The following is a 19024-nucleotide window of genomic DNA, read 5'->3' as shown; positions in this document are numbered from 1 at the left end:
AAAAGTGTTTTTGAAATGTTTGGTTGCAATGGTTGTGTAGTTTTTATACCAACATCAATTATTGTTATCTACCGAACACACGTTACAGTATTAAGTGCTTACACAGTTCATTATTTCCATTAACTTTCCCACCTTTGCCTATACTGCTGCCGTGCATATACGTATAGTGTATACATACCGATAAAATAAAAGGTGGGCAATGCACACTTGACACTTGTTGATAGTTGTTTGTATATAGTTACGAAAGTTACGTAATAGTGTGATACTATACTATATACACACTGCACTGTAAATAAATTAATGTACATACCACACACATATATATATATATATATATATATATATATATACAAGTGCGTATGTATTTTGTTTGGACGTATATATAATAATATATTGTATATGTATACCTATAATAACATCTGCGCCGAGATACGAGTGTAGGTATATATTATAAATATGAGCCGCCTTAGTGGTGACCATTACACCGTAAAGAGATGTCGATTGCCGAGTAAGCCTGTTTCGTGCAGAGGTTCAATACAAGTAGGTTGAAATGTTTGAACGGCAATAATTGCCAATATATTCTGTAATATTACGATATATTATTATTATTATTATTATGCAGCTGGCATCATAATTATTTGTATCGCTCCGGCTAAGGTCCATAAATCGCGTGGAATTGAGTAAAATAAAAACGCTACAGTCGCTAGACATTATTAATTGTTATGATATCAGTGTGATAACCACCGAATGATTATAATTATTATTATTATTATTATAACAACAACAATTAGCGGCAATCGCCGCACCTCTTACACGCGGTAATCATAACAATAATAATTGAACGTTCAAATATTATTGGAATCGATAGAAGCAATTCTAACGTGTAATTGTTGTAGCCGCATTGACGCTTATTATATAGAGACATACACGTACACTTGCACACATGTCATATTATCCGATTTTTGCTTAACTTTGTTACGATGTATAATATGTACCCACCTACGCATTTAATTACCTTCTCCTCCGACCTCAGCTGTTGCAACAATATAATATATACGTCCATACGAGTTGCATTTTTATGAGTATATATACACATAGAAGCCGTCGGATTCTGTTATATAACACACACACACACACACACACACACACACACGTCACACACACACACCTTAACCCTCTCCTCCGATTGTGTATGTAGGTATATAAAAACACAACAAAGCTCTATTCGGCACTATATATTTATATTGAGTGCACTATAATATATTAGACTGGGTGACGGGAGTATTTTCTCTCCTCGTTTCTGATAATATAGGTATATATATTTTTTTTTCAAAAAGTTTTCCTCGGTGTTTATAAAAATGAATAAACGTGGAACTCGTGATGGAAGTCGAATACAATAATCTAGATTGAAAAAGAAAATATATAGGCAGCGAAGAAAAAAAATTAATGACGAGGGGCAATCCACTCGGGACTATATTATGTATATACCTACTCTGGATTTAGATATGATATGATGAGCTTTTTGTTGCATCTATATAGGCACCTATTATAATAAATAAATATTTCGTCGTATTTTTCATTTTTATCATGATTGTATGTGTACCTATATATATATATATATATATATGTTTAGTTACAACGCGCGTCTAAATGGTTCGATTAATTTCGATCTGGAGTTTGATCCAATTATTTTATCTCAAACTTTTTTTTCCTGACTTTATTAATTAATCTGCGGCTTGTAATCTACCATTAGGTATTTTTTTCGTTTCCTTCTCGTCGAACATAAATAAAACTGACAACATTTCACGAAACTTTACGAAACCACAAAAACTAACGAACGATAACGCACCGATGGGGTTTTTTTCATTAATTGAAAATAAGACGTTTCTATCTATTAGTTATTTATGTTCTCGGACTGTGGATAATGTATTATACACATATCATTATATTATAATTATATTATGATAAGTTGTGCAGTTTAATATTGATAACATAATATTATGATGTACATTGTAATAATAATGTCGAGAGACATAATATAAGTTTGGTACTTTTGTCAAAGTCATTCACAAGCGGTTCTACAACTCCGTCGCTGTCCAGAAAAAAAAAAAGATAATAATATTAGAGAAATTACGTAAAGATAAAATCTATCTTTGATAAATTACAGTAAAAGAATACAGTCTCATTTGAAAAGTTTGTGCCACGCCACAGGCCCCTCCCTGAAAATCAGAATTAGAATAAAGTCATTACTAAAGCACAAAAGTACGGGCGATCATGCTGAGTAAATCACTCTGTATAAAATAGAATAAAAATGTCAAGAATTTAATAATATGGTATTTTAGTATGTTTAAAAATTCATGAAATTAGATTATGAAAAACAGCATTAAAGAAGAAAAAAGGGATGAACATGCAGGGATGAATCGCCATGTACATTTATAAAATTTAATACAGTATGATGATGGCTTAATGTAGGTATAGAAATTAAAATTAAAACCGTAAAATGTAAAAATTATATTTTAAATAAAAAAAAAAAATACTGTTTTAAATCGAATAACAAATCAGGAAACAATTAAATCGATTATATCGTGCAACAATCAGACAATTATATAAAGTCAATATGTATTATTTTAAATTTAAATATAATAATGAAAAAAATTGTCAACTATAATGTTACCCATACATAAATATGCACAACCTGCGGTGTCCAAGTCACCATATCAACTACATTCTCACTGAATGTCGAATAATATACCACGACATCAGAATTAATAACAACCTGCTCGAATCACTAGCCGAAATACCCCTCAATCTGCACTCTCAATCCATAGCCAACATCATTCAATTCATCACAATCGCCGATCTTCAGAGCAAAATATAAAATTAATACTTAGAGTGAGTAAACATATGTACACAACATGCACAGATTTAAATTATTTGTAAGCCCGAAAACCCACGTCGCCGAGAGTATTGTATTGATGAGAAGAAAAAAATATTTTTTAAAAGTACAAAGTTGATTTTGAATAAAATACTTTTTAGTATCCCACTGCAGTTCAACATAGTCAGTGCCCACTGACCTATTAAATATTTAAAAAACAAGTACGTAATTTATGGACTGAAGTTCGTCCATAACAATCTATAATTTAATTTTCGCTCTTTTGTTTTCACGCATCGCCTTTCGCTCTATAGACGGGATGCCACTAATACCGATGTAGGCGAAAATTAAAATCGAAAAATTTCATTTCCATTTTGAGTCCTGTCGTCCACACGACCGTGTGTTAGGATGACACGATACAAGAATAAAGATACACTTCGCAGTACTTAAACTATTTAAGTGAAAAGCGAACCCCTGTTGATTTTAGTATTGAACCGATGAAACTTTCATTCAATGCCGGTACCTGCGCTCTATATTCCAAATAAGTCTGGAAAAACAAACGACGAAAACACTTCCGGTTTCGCGCGAGTGTGTCACGTGATCTGCCAGCGGCCTAATCACGACTATAATATAGTAACCGAACTGTAGCCAATCGCAGGGGACTTGCATGCGCGATTTTTTCCAGACTTATTTGGAATGGACGGCAGTATAGTGATTCGTCTAAATATCGTTGTTGAAGAACATTATCATTCTATCATTATAACCACTGAATTGTTATTAGTAATTGTTGTTATTGCCATTGAGATAAATAACCAGCTGCACTATAATATCGACCACTGCAGGACCACGAAAATACCTATGATATTTTAAAATATCGAACGTGAGCGTAAATATTATATACCTATATTATAGTTCATACCAGGTTACGGGCATACCAGATACAACTATACTGTGTACGCATAAATCTCAAAAAGTTAAGTGTATACTTAAACAGCTACAAGTAATATTGTAATACGACAATAGTCAGCTGCACTTGTTATTATTCGATTACCAATTATCATATTATAGTCTCGAGACATTCTATATAGAATTTAGTAGAGGTGACCACTATTCTATTACAATTTCTGAAACAATTAACATATAATATCATTATGAATAGTAATAGGTACGACCTATATTAGGTAGGTACTGGTTTTTATCAGTGTCGTATTCAAATAATATGTTAACATAATTTAAATGTTTCGGGTGCGTTCAAATATCTGTTCATTTACACTATGACGATGTCATAAAACTATTTGCGATTAGTGTATTTTGATATCACTTCAGTATTTTGCAGCATTGTAGAAAGTGTTTTATGCATAATATGCAATAATATACTTAGAATATATTTTATGACATTAGTATGAACCGAAAATTGCAGGTGATGGTTAAAGATTTGTCTCGATAGTCTAGACGTCTGGTTAATTTGTTGAATCTGACATTTAATATTATAGCTATAACATTATTTAAATTATTTATTCGGAATAGGTATTTAAATGGTTGCGTTTTATTAAATGTATAAGTGTCTCTTATTACACCTTTGAAAAAATTTGTCATCGTAGACGCTGCATTTTTTAAGGAATTTTCACTGGGCGACAAAAAGTATATTCTAAAAATAAACATGAATTTATAGTATTGTAATAACGCAAAAATTAAAAGAATAAAATAATTTAAAAGAATAAAATAAATTATAGAAAATCACCGTAAATGTTAGTACGACGCCTGCCGACACTAATATTCAAGATGATCTAAATTTACGTTAATACCTTCCTCCTGATCGTCGGAGGGTTCTCGAGGTCGTGTTCTCGAGAATTTGATCAAATACACTTCTATGATGTAAATTTAAATGCATGCACATATAATTTAATATAAGGCAGGCAACAATACTATATTTTATATTTTAATATGTCTTACCTGACTCGCAGTTGTCACTAGGTTGGCAGTGGGAGTTTTAGGTGACACAAAATTAATTATTTAATATACTCGAAAAAATAAAGAAACACACTGATTATTGCTCGTCAAAAGGAGTCCAGTTGTCGCTCGTAGAATTCGGTATAGAGAGGTTGTTAATCTGTTTGGTGGTNGGTGCGCCTGCACTCGCGAGAGGCTGTTTCACTCGAGGAAGGTGCTCATGCACTGCTGAAGGGACGATCCGGTTGTGCCGGCCAGAGAGTGATAGGCGGCTTCATCAAAAGGTTGTTTTGTACATCCGATTTCTCTTCTGTGACAAGGACCTTTTTTACCATACCTTTTCTCCGGCGGCATGTAAGAAAGCCACACGTCCTACGCTCTACAGTTGCAAACATAGGTACGTGTCGATTTCTTAATCCCTGATCGTATAATATAATTAGACAATTTTGTCTGTGACAATAATTTATTGGGGTCTAGAGATTTCCGATTTCTACGTGTGACAGTCTGGCCGTTATGGCGTTATTTATTTATTTGTTATATCTTAAATAATTGTTACAATGATGTGTGAGCATATCATTACAGTATGATGAAATTATTTCTTGCTCTCCATTCATAATTGATACAAATAAATATGAATAACGCTTGAAAGTAAAGAAATAAATGGCAAGAGCTTATAAAAATGAATTATGATTTATTTAAAATAAGAGGTAATTTCAAAAAAGATGTAAAATTTATTATTCATTACTTAATTATTTCTTTTTACATATTGCTAGTGCAAAAGTGCTTCTTTTAAAAATGTGCCGTCCAGTCTTTAAAAATAGACTCAACCAGCCGACAAAAAATTTTAAATGGGCGAAATTTGTGCCACCTAGTTCAGTAGTTTAAAAGATGCACTGATCGTTGTAGGTATGCAACGTACACAAGTCACTAAAATAAAACTTCAAGGCCCGAACGAAAATAATTGTCAACTCAAACATAAATTTCTTTACGTATAAATGTCTTTTTAAAATACACATAATTTTTTTTTTTTACTATTTGCTCAATTCAAAAGAATTGCCCATTTTTGGACATTTTGTTAGCTCTGTCAAAACATTTTAAAATATAATACATGTTTCCTCATAAGTTCTTGTTAGTGGAATTCAAAGAAAAAAGTTGAGCGTAAATCCGCAATAATTTTTCATGAGCGTATAAATTTCAAATTGGGACAAAATACTTAAAAATCAAGAAAATGTGCAAATTATTTTAAGTTAGAAATTCATACAAATGTTGATTTTCATATCTAAGATTTGAAAATGTAGAACAATATTTCTCATAAGCTTGTCTACCTTTATAAAAATAAAATTTCGTCCGGAAAGTCAAATTACATTTTTATGAGCGTTTGAAGTTGTAATGATTACATCATTGGACATTCAACCGATTTCTATCATGTAATATACATATATGTATATGTATTTTCTTATTTAATTGTAATTAAAAAACAAATTACTGTAGACACTTGAAATTTACAACATACCTACGTTTATTTCATCAATTTATAAACTTGATAACTTTTTCAAAACTTTTTGACTCGTTCTATGCTGTTGGCTGACATTTTCAATTTTCATTAAAAAAAAATGTTTCTATAAATGTCAATACAATTTTATTGGTTGAGTCAAAAAGCATCAAAATGTAATACGAAATGAAAAATATTAGAGGTACCTACACAGGCTCTATTTTTTTTCATAATCATTTGAAAATCAAATTTTGACAAATAATTATCAAATTGAAAATGATTTTGTAGTTAAAAATGTATAAAATTTGCAATTTTTATAGCTAAAGATCGAACATTTAAACTAAGGGTTCACTCTCTTTTCCGTAACTAAAAAACCTAAAAATACACATAAACACAGCTTTTTCTATAGTTATTTTAAGTTCAACTTTAGACAAAATGACATAAGGATATTATAACGATTTTAGTCGTTTTATTGTTATTCGGTTCCAAAACAGCCACATTTTACATAAGTATAAATAATATTTTTTTAGCATCACTGATATTTAAGAATAATACTAAGAATAATATTAATTCAACTTACAGGCTACTGTATTAATAATGAGTAATAACAATATAACATCCTAGACTGACATATACCGTCTCCGCTCAAAATTGTTTTTCGTATACAATGATATTATACCATTGAATTCAAATGCTATACCATCCATTACAGCGATCTTCTAGACACCTAATGTACAGCAGAACGACATCCACTTACCCTCTTTTTTTACGTATAAATCTACATAAAGTTTGAAAAAAATATAATTTAAAATTTAACAATAGCCAATATTAGGTTTATTGTTAATATGTGTATTACTGTATAATTGTATAGGCGATACAGAATAACTTATACGAACGCCTGTTTCACGTGACGGCAAAACGTTTCTCGCGATTGAAGATCAAAACGAAAATCTTGAAAATGTAAAATTGAAAAAATTATTTTAAAAATCATTGTAGTATTTTCAATTTGAATCAGAAATAACAATTAATAACGGTAAGTGAAATTGGAATTAAAATCGAACATTTTTATTTTTATTTTAAGCCCTACTAAAGAGCAATGTACCTATATACGAAACAAAAAAAAAACATAGAGTCTTCCAAAAATATAACCGTACCCCCAGTTTTGTCATATCGTGTTTCAATGTTTTCAACATAATATAATTATTATAATATAATACAATATTATATTTAATAAACTCAAATTAGTCGGTTGAGGAGTTTCGTGCTGGAATTTGGGGTAATGTATTTTCCGCAGACGGAAGAATTTTATTTTGCAAAATATGTGAAATTAACGTAGAATATGAACGGCGATCTAGTGTAATACAACATATACAAACAGTAAGACATATGAAAAAGATTAAACGGAGGGAAATGTTCAATACAAGAACCCAACAAATGATCAAACCATAAGCGCAACTAGTGGTGGCTGGGGGGGCTTAGCCCCCCCCCCCTTCAAAATTCTAATAGCCCCCCCAAAATAAATTAATCAATTGATTCTTAAAATATTAATTAACTTTTAAAAATTCAGCTGTATTTTTTTTTTTTTTTTGGAAAGTTTTTAAAGTTTAAAATTATTTTATATTGCCTACCTTTCTATAAATAGTGGCTAATATAGTCCTATACTCGACATATTTCATCTTTTCTATGATACAAGTTTTTATCGTTCGTATTATGTACGCACTGGTTAATTGGCGATTATCACTGAAAATCTGTTACGACTTACGGGTACACTATATATATTTTTTTAGTAACTGATACAGTTAGACAAATTAAAATAATATTTTAAATTTTAATGTCTTTTTCAGGATTTATTTGAAATTAATAAATGTGATCTCAAAAATGAAATGGCTGTCTTTAAAAATTCATACTGCAATAATGAAAAAACAGATAATTTTAGTGTAATTCAGGAAAATTTATCTAAAAAAGTATTCCCAAATTTGTATAGGATGGTTCAAGTTGCTAATATATTACCAATTTCTTCTGTAACATCAGAGCGTTCATTTTCTGCTATGAGGCGAATAAATACGTACTTAAGATTTACAATTTAGCAAGATAGATTTTGTAATTTATCGATATTAAATATTGAAAAAGATATAGAAATTGATCCCGAGGTCATTTTGGAACAATTCACAGCAATCAACAAAAGAAAAATGAATCTTATATAATATGTCAAATGTCAATAATTATTTCACGATGCATATAAAATATATAATTAAAAGTAAATGTTGGTATTAATGGTGTTTAAATTTTAAGATGGTGTTGGGGGGGGGGGCATAGCCCTCCACGGGTTACTTTTGGTATAATATTGAGGTGGGTCTATAGCCCCCCCCTAAGCTTTTGTGCTAGTTGCGCCACTGGATTAAACAAACTAATACAACTACAATATAATTATAAAATGATTTTAATTGCTAGGTAATGAAGCTGCTGAGTGTTAAAAAATCCAATTATTTTTTTATTATATAGTGTGTATAAAATATAATTTTTTTAGTAATATGCACAAGATATGTTTTTCCACGTCTTTTTTAATTAAAAATAAATGCATATTTAAGCGCATATTTTGATATTTTTTCGGTGCATATGAATGAGCATATTTTTAAGATTCCAGGCACATTAAGTCCTGAGCCCTGGTAATATTACATATTAATTACATCGCAGGTACATTATTCCCAAGTAACTCCTTTGTCCACTGTGAAACTAAAATTTGTAAATGTTATGAAACAACATAAATAGTTCTGAAACCAAATTTCCGATTTTATTTTTCGGATGAGTGGCCCTAAAACAAATTAAAAAGAACGATGCCCAAAGAGTATCTAAGGACGGAACTGACCGTACCGGATAAACATGCACAGTATCGATGGCACACATGTTGTAAATGCCATTCAGGAGAACGATTTTAAAGTTTGAACTGTTATAGCAATTCAAAAATGGAACTAAATATAATGAACTTTTTGTTATACGTACTATCCAAAGCATATAATTAGTAATGAAGATTAAAAATTATTGTTCTATATATAGACAGATCTAAAAAAAAAAATTTTAAAAAAACGTGCACTTACAACATATTTTGTATTCATAAAAAAAAAGACAAAAAACATTATATTATAATGCGAGTTATATCACACAAAATAATAAATATATGTAATATTACGTGGGTACCTATTGGTTATTACCACTGATTATACATTACCTACTAATTAACGATTAGTATTTAACTGGGCAGTCTAAGTTTCAAACTAATTACACAACTTATAGCAATAAATTACACAATCTTTTGAAATAATTTCGTTTTGTTATTTTTTCTCAAATCATTGATAAGAAGAGTAGTTCAGACCGATTTCATCCATTATTCTAAATATATTGTGTTGATCTTTGATAAACCAACTGTCGAAATTAATTAGTTTAAAAATACAGTACGACCGCGAGAAAATTGATTACCTTATGATAAATGGGTATCAGGTACTTAGTAGGTGCAATGCTCAATCTGTAATATTGTAATTTATGGGAACCTAAATAATAATTAAGTACGATTATAATGATTGTACATGTTTTGTACGTACCTACCTAATTGTCCTAATTATAATGTTCAGTCTTGTACGTCGGTTATTATTTAGTATCATTATTTTTATATTGTACTATAATTGTACCCGGGCTTTGAGTATAAAAGTCAATATTACCAATTCTCATATAATATACTTATAAAACCGTGATACACAGGGGCACGTTTATTTACTTTTACACAATATCAATAAACTGATTTATGGTAGTTAAATATTGTTTAACTTTACGTTGGGAATTCATTGTTTTTTATTTGTTTTTCACTATTTATTTTACAATTATTTTCATTTTTCCTACGCTAAGCTAACACACGGCTAAACGCTTATATAGATCACAAAATAGTTTTTACTCGAATATCAGCTAGGTACCTACATCATAGTATTTTTAATTTTAATAAAAAAGTAAACAAATGTTTATAAAAAATAAAACAATCATTTCTTTTGCACATCAATGTTTTACTTTTTAGTATAACCATAAAGGTAAACTGAACATAAGTAATATATATATCATATATAATAGTATGAAGATATTACATAGTGCAATTGTCTTATTTGTCAGTACAAATCTCAACATCCGCCGGTTTATTGAATTACTGCCCTACACACGATCTCTGTAATATGCGCAGACTAATCACTAGGGTGCGGATTTGTATGTATTAAAAATTCAAAAATATGTATTTAATTTTCTCCAAATATTTAATTAAAAATACAAGATAATATGCAAAAAAAAATTATAAAATTAGTATATCAAATAAGTAGGTAAATATAAATTATACAACACTACGTTTTATTACTATTTTATTAACATTAATTAGGAGTACATTCGAATCAAGTATTTATTCATTTGAGTTGGGATGCTGAACGACATCTATTTCAAGTTGGAAATCACATTTTCAATGACTCTATAATTGTCTCAACAATATGCAGCAGCATATAACCTGCAAGTACCCCGGCGAGTTATCACTGTCTCCGGGGGAAGAGGTGTTTGGGGGTAATTTTCTTTAAATAAATTTACACGACTGGGTGCTTTGAGGAAAATTTTTTTTTATAGTTGATTTCAAAAAATCAACTTCGGAAAATTCTGATCTAATTTAACCCGGAGAAGATAACGCATAATATAAAACGGCGATACATTATTAATTTTGTAACCAGCTCAATATTTAACATAAATATGTAACGCGAGTAAAATATGTAATTAAGATTAAATATGTGAAAATATGTAATATCAACCACGGCTTAAAATAATCAAATAGTCCTGTAACATATTTCTGTAAAGGAATCATTCGAATATTATCATTCGCGACAAATACATTTATACATGTAAATACATACAAATCCGCACCATAGTAATCACCAAGCATGTCGCCCCAAATTTTTCTTTCAATAATAAATGTATTGAATTTTTAATTTTTGGATATTGTTCCTAGAATTTCAATGTAAAAAAATCGAAGTGAGTATCTAGTTAATAAGTTAATAGAAGGTTTCTATCTATTTAAGATAGGTATAGATGATCATATCATTGAAACAGTGCGAAGTGTCATGGTATTAGGTATCCTCTTTTGAAGGGGGCTTGGGGGGGGGGCTTTAGCCCTCTCACAGAACGTAATCGAGCCCCTCGGTTTTAGTATCACTGTTTTACTTACAACATAGGTACATATGATAGTATGATACAATTGTAAAAAATAATCAAAACGTTTTGCACGAATTCGTCAAATAATTATTCGTAAGAATTAATTTTTTTAATTTGTAATAGAAACATGGTTATCTGAGTTGGTATATAACCAGGGTTTAAAGTGATGTTCGAGTATTCCAGTTTTCTTCGTTCCAGTTTCCAACGGCAGATATAACTTATTAATACGATGTTCTACGGTACTACAACGGCGTTTGCGCATGTGCCACGAAGAAATGTATCAATGATATTGTAATTAGAGCTGGGCGAGACCGGAAGTACCTACCTATTTATAATTTTTATTGATTTATGTGTACTGTGTTAACTAATTTTAAATTATAATTAATTCCACAAACGCTAAAGTGTTTGATTTCTTCAATACCAACAACACCTTAATTTTGTGTACAGGAAAAAGTTTATCCAAATCTATTAATACCGATACAATTGTTGGTATATTTGCACAAAGCAATAGATTTATATAACATCAAAATAAAAATAAACGATTAGTAACCATCAATAATTTAATAATTTGTGTTCCAATTGCCTATACCATATTTGGTGCCTCGTCTAGAATAAAGTAGGAGTAGCTACTAGTCAGCACCCACGGTGAAGTGTCTGAAAATGGGTGTTTACGCTAGGTAATTGATAAGGTAAAAATTGTAAGCCCTCCTCCCCCCTCCCTCATGGATGTGACCAATTATCCGCCTATGGATAAAAGATTGCTCCACTAGTAACATGAAAAACTAGTATATAATGACTTTAAAATAATCACCATGATGTATATTATTGTTTATATATTGGATAGCCACGTGTATATGGGTAAGTGGTGATCGTTTGAATTTGTATATTACCTAAACTAGGAACTAATTAACGAACAAATGTATACTGTACTTGTAACGCAATCGTCTATGAATTATTTTTTAAAAACAACGCTTAAATATTGATAGGAACAAAAGTTATTTCAATTGTCAGTTGTTTCTGTTCACAATAATGCATAGTAAATAGATAGTTCATTAGTATAGCGATATTCGAAAATGGAGTGTGGACAGAGAGCGCATGCAAATCGGGTAGAAAATTTCTAAACGTAGTTGGTATACTTTAGAGTTCGGGGGTTAAAAAATTCTCAGTACTTTTGAAAATAATAATTTAATGAACGAATAAATAACTGAATATATACATAAATAAATAATGTTGTTTTCGGTGTACCTATATAAAACCAAAAGAAAAGATATACCTTAGATAGTTAGGATAGAATTACATTTTCCCCAAACGTTTTTTATAAGTATTTTCTACAAAATATAGTACATTTTTCAAAATATCTCAACTTATTTTCAGGTATTTTTTGACGTTTTTAGTTTTTTCCTCTATAAATGTCAATACAACGTTTTTCACGAAGTTTAAAAAAAAATGTATTCAACCTGCTAGCTTAGTCGTAATATCATTATCGGTAAAATATGAATATATCATACAGCAATGGAACCTCGTGACAGCTCGTCTTCGCACAGAATCGTTTTTCGTATGTATGCAATAATTTTATCGTTGAATTCAAATTTAACATATCCATCACAGTGGTTTCTTAGACCAGCGGTTCCCAAACTTTTACGACCACGGCACAATTAAAAAATTGTTTGTGTTTCGCGGAACCCTAATGTCTAATCCAACTCAACTTCAATTTTTCTAAATAAAAAAAGGACAATCTATTCTATAAACTCTCAAGTCTAAATAATATTTTATTGATACTGTTAATGAATTTTCATTATTAAACTTAGTTTAAAAACAATTTTCAATCAGAATTGTTTTAAATAACAAACATTAAATAAACACAATAATCTCAATAATCTCATACATCTGGCGGAACCCTTGACATTGTCCCACGGAACCCTAAGGTTCCGCGGAACACTCTTTGGGAAACGCTGCCTTAGACAACTAATGTACAGCTGGCAGTTACCAACTCACCAGCTTTTTCATGTCGCATGTTTTATGAACATTTTGGGGTGACTTACTCAATGACGATAGTGTAGATGCACTCAACACCTACAATATAGTTACTGTACTGTGCAGCAGAGTGGTTGCCTGGTTATTGTTTTTAAACATTTTTTTTTTTATTCTTTGAGAGTGGTTTCTGGTAGAGAATTTGATCTCGTTAATATTCTGTGGGTGAAAGTAAAAATTACTCAGTGATTTTCAAATTTTTTTTTTGTTTTTGAACCTACCCTATATTATTATTTATTACAGTCGAACTTGGCCAATTCGAACATTTTTTCAACCCGAAATCGCCGATTCTTCGAATACTTTTTCTCGGTTTTTAGAATTGTCGATTATCGTATTATTTTTAAATGACTCGATTTTTTTTTTTTTAACTCGAACGTTTTGCCCATCGACTTTGAGTTAACCAAGTGCGACTGTAACAGTAAAATGTATTTTCACTGTAAATAAATAATAGTTTTATTTATTTATATAGCCGTACCACTATTTTATAACCAATAATATAGTAGTTATATGCAGTGGCAGACCGTCTTCGCCCAGAACCGTTTTCCGTGTGCGATGATTTATCATCAAATTTAAATAACTCATACATTACAGTTACTTATAGTTATACCACTAACGAGGTACATCACACCTAGCTATACCGTACAACAAAGCGTTTACCTTACTTTCCCTCTGTTTTTTTTTTTTTTATAAACTTGTATTATGTATTTACTGAACGGTATTCACTGAATAATATCAGCTATAAACTTAGGTGCTTTGTAAGTTTTTTCATTCAGTTGCGGCTCAGAGGTGTCTGTGCCGTTTTTGCCAATTTGCCGCCATTGTATGAAATTCGAAAATTTGAAAATAATATTTCATATGTAAGTTAGTGTCTACACATTATAATAGCTTTTACATTAATTCACTGCCCGATACCTATTTAGGGAGGGGGTTGATAGGTGCGGTGTATCAACGAAAATGACTTCACTGGACAAACTCTCATCACGTCCCGTAGAATGGTCAGATTTCGTTGATTTATTTTTTTTTATTTAAAAGAAGATAAATTTTTTTCAGTCTTAATTTTAATTTTACTAGTGCATAAATTATAGTGCTAGAAAAATAAGTTTGAAAAAGAACCAGATTTGAGCATTATTCAAATGCATATTTGAGCTTTTATAATTATAGTTTTGAAAATCGAGCTTTGGTCCGACCTGAAAAATGTTTTCTTCTTTTAACTAAAAAAAAAAAATTAACGAAATTCGACTATTCCACAAGGCTCGAGAGTTTTTCCCGTAAGACATGTTTTTGCACTAAAAACGCACCTTCCCTGACGGCCTTCACATACTTCTCGGACAAATAAATTCCTACTGAAGTCATGGAATTTGATGTCACAACAAGCTATCTGTGGGTAGGTGCATACGTAGGTACTCCATAAGCTAATATTTATTTTATTTTAGATAATAATAACACAAATTAACATAAATAAAAGCAAAAAATACAAGCTATTATAACATTGATTCTTATTTCTTACTGTTAATACGACTATATTTCTGGCAATTAGTGTGAATTGAAGACGTTTCGATGTCGAACCGACGAGTTCTTCAATTAATTATTGAGAACACTTAATTATTACATCCACGGCTAGGTATTTATTATTATAACAATATTTTTAAACGAAAAACAAGAACAATCATACGATCAATCAACCGAATAGTTACACACATATACTATATTAAATAAATATGAAAAAATACGTTTCCCGACAAGTGTTGCAATCCTTAAAACACGAATTCGACTAAACTAATTAAAAACAACATAATATATTTGGGAGGAATGCCCTTGGTATGATATTAAAATAGAATAAAACAAATACCAAAATTGTTGCACCGAATGCTTTTAAGATTCTGTCCATCCATACAAATCTGAAAATGAATGTTCAAATAAAATTGTATTAAATCAAAACTCTCGCAATGAATATATTATATTTAATATATAATATAATTAAATGTGTTTATTAATATATATTTTCTGAGATGAAATCCTATCAAATTATTTCATTATTTCAATGACGTGTTACCGGTTAAATAGTTTTCTGGCAAACGGTAGTTTTGACTCGTCGACATTAAACAGATACTTCTGAGAGCCGATCGTCGCATTTTTTATGAACTCGGTGATGTCTATATCTTTGAAATCGTAGTCAAACTCTTTGCGGTCCACGTCTGGTATCTTATCGATTAATCCCAAAAACTTTGAGTTTTCAAATTTCCAAGATTTTGTGGTAAAGTAAGACAATGCCATCGTTATCACGTAGATTTTTTGTTGCAAAGGTAACAAGCGTCTAAAACGGAAAAAAGGTGTATCGGTTTATGAAGTAAAAATTATCTTCAAATAATAACTAATAATATTATGCGACCAGGAGCGTAATTCAAGGGGGGGGGGTGGCTATTACATACCTCCAAAACTTTTTTTTATTTACCGTTGAAATTTTGATCAAATTATAGTTATAGCGACAGTTCAAACTTAAAATAATATTTTTAAAACCAAAAAGAAAATTATGATTTTTAAATTGTATTAGGTACTAAGTAAGGGCAATTTAGTTTTGATGTAGGACCAATATAACATTAATTAGATGTAGTGTGTTTGGGGCAGACCATATTAAATTGTATTATTTATGTTGGCTGTTTATAGAACATTATAATGTTAATCATAGAGATGCAATAGATGATATTTCCAAATTCTAAAAAACTAAGAAAATTGTCTCTATAGTCTTATAAGACTATTCAATTAAAAGCCGCTTAAATACCAATTTAACATTGTTAAATTTTAATTATAATAGTTACAACTTATAAAATATAATACCATAAATTTATAGTCAATATAATTGTTTATTAAACTGTATTTAGTAGTATAGACAATATAATTTGAGGATGACAACTCGCTAGGTATTTGTTTCTCTCTATCTGGCGGGACGCACAACTCAGACAAAACGTTCACACATTTTTAGACACACGAATTCTAGAGTAAAATCTTCGAGTACGAAAAATGGAAAAACTAATATTTTCGAAGGTTTAACACATTATCTACTAGTCCAAAATAATTGTTAAGTTGTCTCAAAACAGTGTAATTTTAATTAAAACTACTTGTAACACAGTTTATTTTTATGGTGATTTTACTCTTGGAATAGTCAAAAATCGTAAAAACAATTTTACGTGAATGCTAATTATTTCTTATTTTATCTGAGAAAAAAAAATATTGGACTGACATCCTTTTAAAAAATTCAGTTTCATATAGAGTTTAAACATATATTAGATAATGGTATGACTGTTTGGGGCTCACATATTTTTACTAAAAATGAATCCCCCCACCCCAACCACTGGAGAAAATTCCTAATCATGCCTCTCCATAATATGCTGCAACAGGCCTGTCAAATACGTGTCCCTCGCCTAACTTTTTTACTCTTCCCACGGATAGCAATATTAATGAAAAATTAATTGTAAAAATAAATGAATAAAAAAAAATCATGCCAACCCTCGTTTTGTGTCACAATATTAATAATTATGTTAGTGAAAGGTACGGGATTATTTTACATTTATGTCTTATATTCTAATACGTTTTAATTGAATAAGTTATATCAGTATTGTTATTTGTAATTCGCAATGAATAAAATTAAAAATGTGAATGAGATGTTTTTGTTTTGTTTACGGTCCACATAACTATTTAATATATTTTGTACAGTTAATTCTTCTAGTTCGAGTGTTAAATGTATTGTAGCTTATTACAAAACTACTAGCGATACAATAATATTTAGCATAAACATATTATAATGTTATCAAAATGTGTGTTTTAAACTTGAACTGAATGTTTGCGGAACAGCATCTCATTTTAATTTGCAAATCATAGGTACTCATAGTTTAACAAAACGAATACATTTTTGTATATATTGGGTTTTGTCGATAATGTTAACCTTTTACTATTTCCATAGGTATATTGCAGTGGTATAGGCGTCGTACCTATTTGGTTCAAAAAATTGTGCCAATGTCAACGATCAACGTGTACAACTTTTATAAGAATGTCAAGTGGTACTACTCATTGAATATTGTTTATATATAGACTATAGTTATGCTTTATAATTTATGACTTTTTAATTTTCTTTTTTTTCTTGTAGTCTTGCACATAATAGACCAAAACGGTAAAAAAATTCGGTTCGTATGACATAGAGTCAGATGCATTAATTTGTAACTAGGCCTTAGCAGGAATGTATACAATTACAAAAAAAAAAAAACAGTAAAAAAGTACAGATTTTGAAAAATCATTTTACCATAAAAAAAAAAACTAATTAATTGATAAATTTTAATGTACAGTGTGCACTGTGTCCTCATTACTACCGTAGACGACAAACAAAGTTTCATCATCTTACGAAAATTCGTTATCTGGCAATCCACCTAAGATCATATTCAAAAACCTCAAGGAAATTCTCATCGTTTAAATCGGCGTATAGAGTGTACCTTTGTAATGATATTAATCAAAAATAATATTCCTATTGCTATAGTCTGCAGTTAAATTTGCTTTTTTTTAAAATTAAATTGAATGCGAAACAACAAAAACAAAGCGTCAGGTTAATTACTTTTACATTATAATATTATTTATACATTATTTTTCAATGCAATTTATAATGCCATATTTCATTATTTTGTGACAATACTTTGATATTTTTTTAGAGTTTTTACGGTCATATAAACGTCCTTAGCATAATTTATAACTCCTATATTTTGTGGAATTCACGAAGTATGTAAATGAAGGATTCAGAGCTTACGTTTTTTTTTTGGTTCATAAAATAAGAAACTGAAAATAGAATCGTATTGCAAATATTAATTTTGTAATGTGCAATTTAAAAAAAAAAATCTACAAAATCTTGTTTTCCACGGAGCTTGAGCGATTTCTGCGAAACAACTAAATTTAAAATTCTCAGGTTGTTATATGTATATACAATTATGTACCGATATATGGGCCATGGCTTTAGGTCGTGTACGAATGTACCTATGTGACCATTAATACCACTGGACCAAGGTCATGATAAAAGCATATTATCATTTTACAAATCATAAACCGAATGACGTATGATGCGAAATTAAAACATTTGATAATTATGCATGCACCTAAAATGTATAACTCGTAATATTATACGCCAAAATTATTAAAAAATTAAGGCGTACTAATTTAATTTTTTAACTTTTGAATGATAATATTCTAGGATATCTTGATCATTTAAATAGTTTTAAGTGCCCGATTAATTTTAATAATTTTAATTTTAATGTAAAATTCTATCGTAAACTCATACCTAGTCTAAATAATATCAACAATATTTCTGTACTTTAATGTATCTGTGATGTAGTTTCTTATACGATTTAGGTTGATCCTACAAAAAGTTTTGAGTTGTAAAAACTTGCATAATAGACTATAGTCAGCACAGTAAAAGTCCA

At 29.9% G+C, this 19024-nt stretch overlaps 1 protein-coding gene across 1 annotated transcript in view; it reads right to left on the bottom strand.

Moving 5' to 3' along the window:
• Nucleotides 1-15047: 15047 nt before the first annotated feature.
• Nucleotides 15048-19024, bottom strand: part of LOC111034375 (fatty acyl-CoA reductase 1-like) — a 33961-nt gene continuing 29984 nt past the window's right edge. Inside the window, exons 8-9 of the mRNA XM_022315564.1 lie at nt 15622-15882; nt 15048-15466 (exon numbers count right to left, since the gene is read on the bottom strand). Of these exons, the coding sequence (XP_022171256.1) occupies nt 15349-15466; nt 15622-15882 (379 nt within the window). The 3' untranslated portion in view covers nt 15048-15348. The remainder of the gene's footprint in view (nt 15467-15621; nt 15883-19024) is intronic.

This window comes from Myzus persicae, unplaced genomic scaffold (genome assembly GCF_001856785.1).
Source record: "Myzus persicae strain clone G006 unplaced genomic scaffold, MPER_G0061.0, whole genome shotgun sequence".
Taxonomy (NCBI): domain Eukaryota; kingdom Metazoa; phylum Arthropoda; class Insecta; order Hemiptera; family Aphididae; genus Myzus; species Myzus persicae.
Note: the sequence above shows the minus strand (reverse complement) of the source record. Positions and strands in the feature narration are given on the sequence as shown.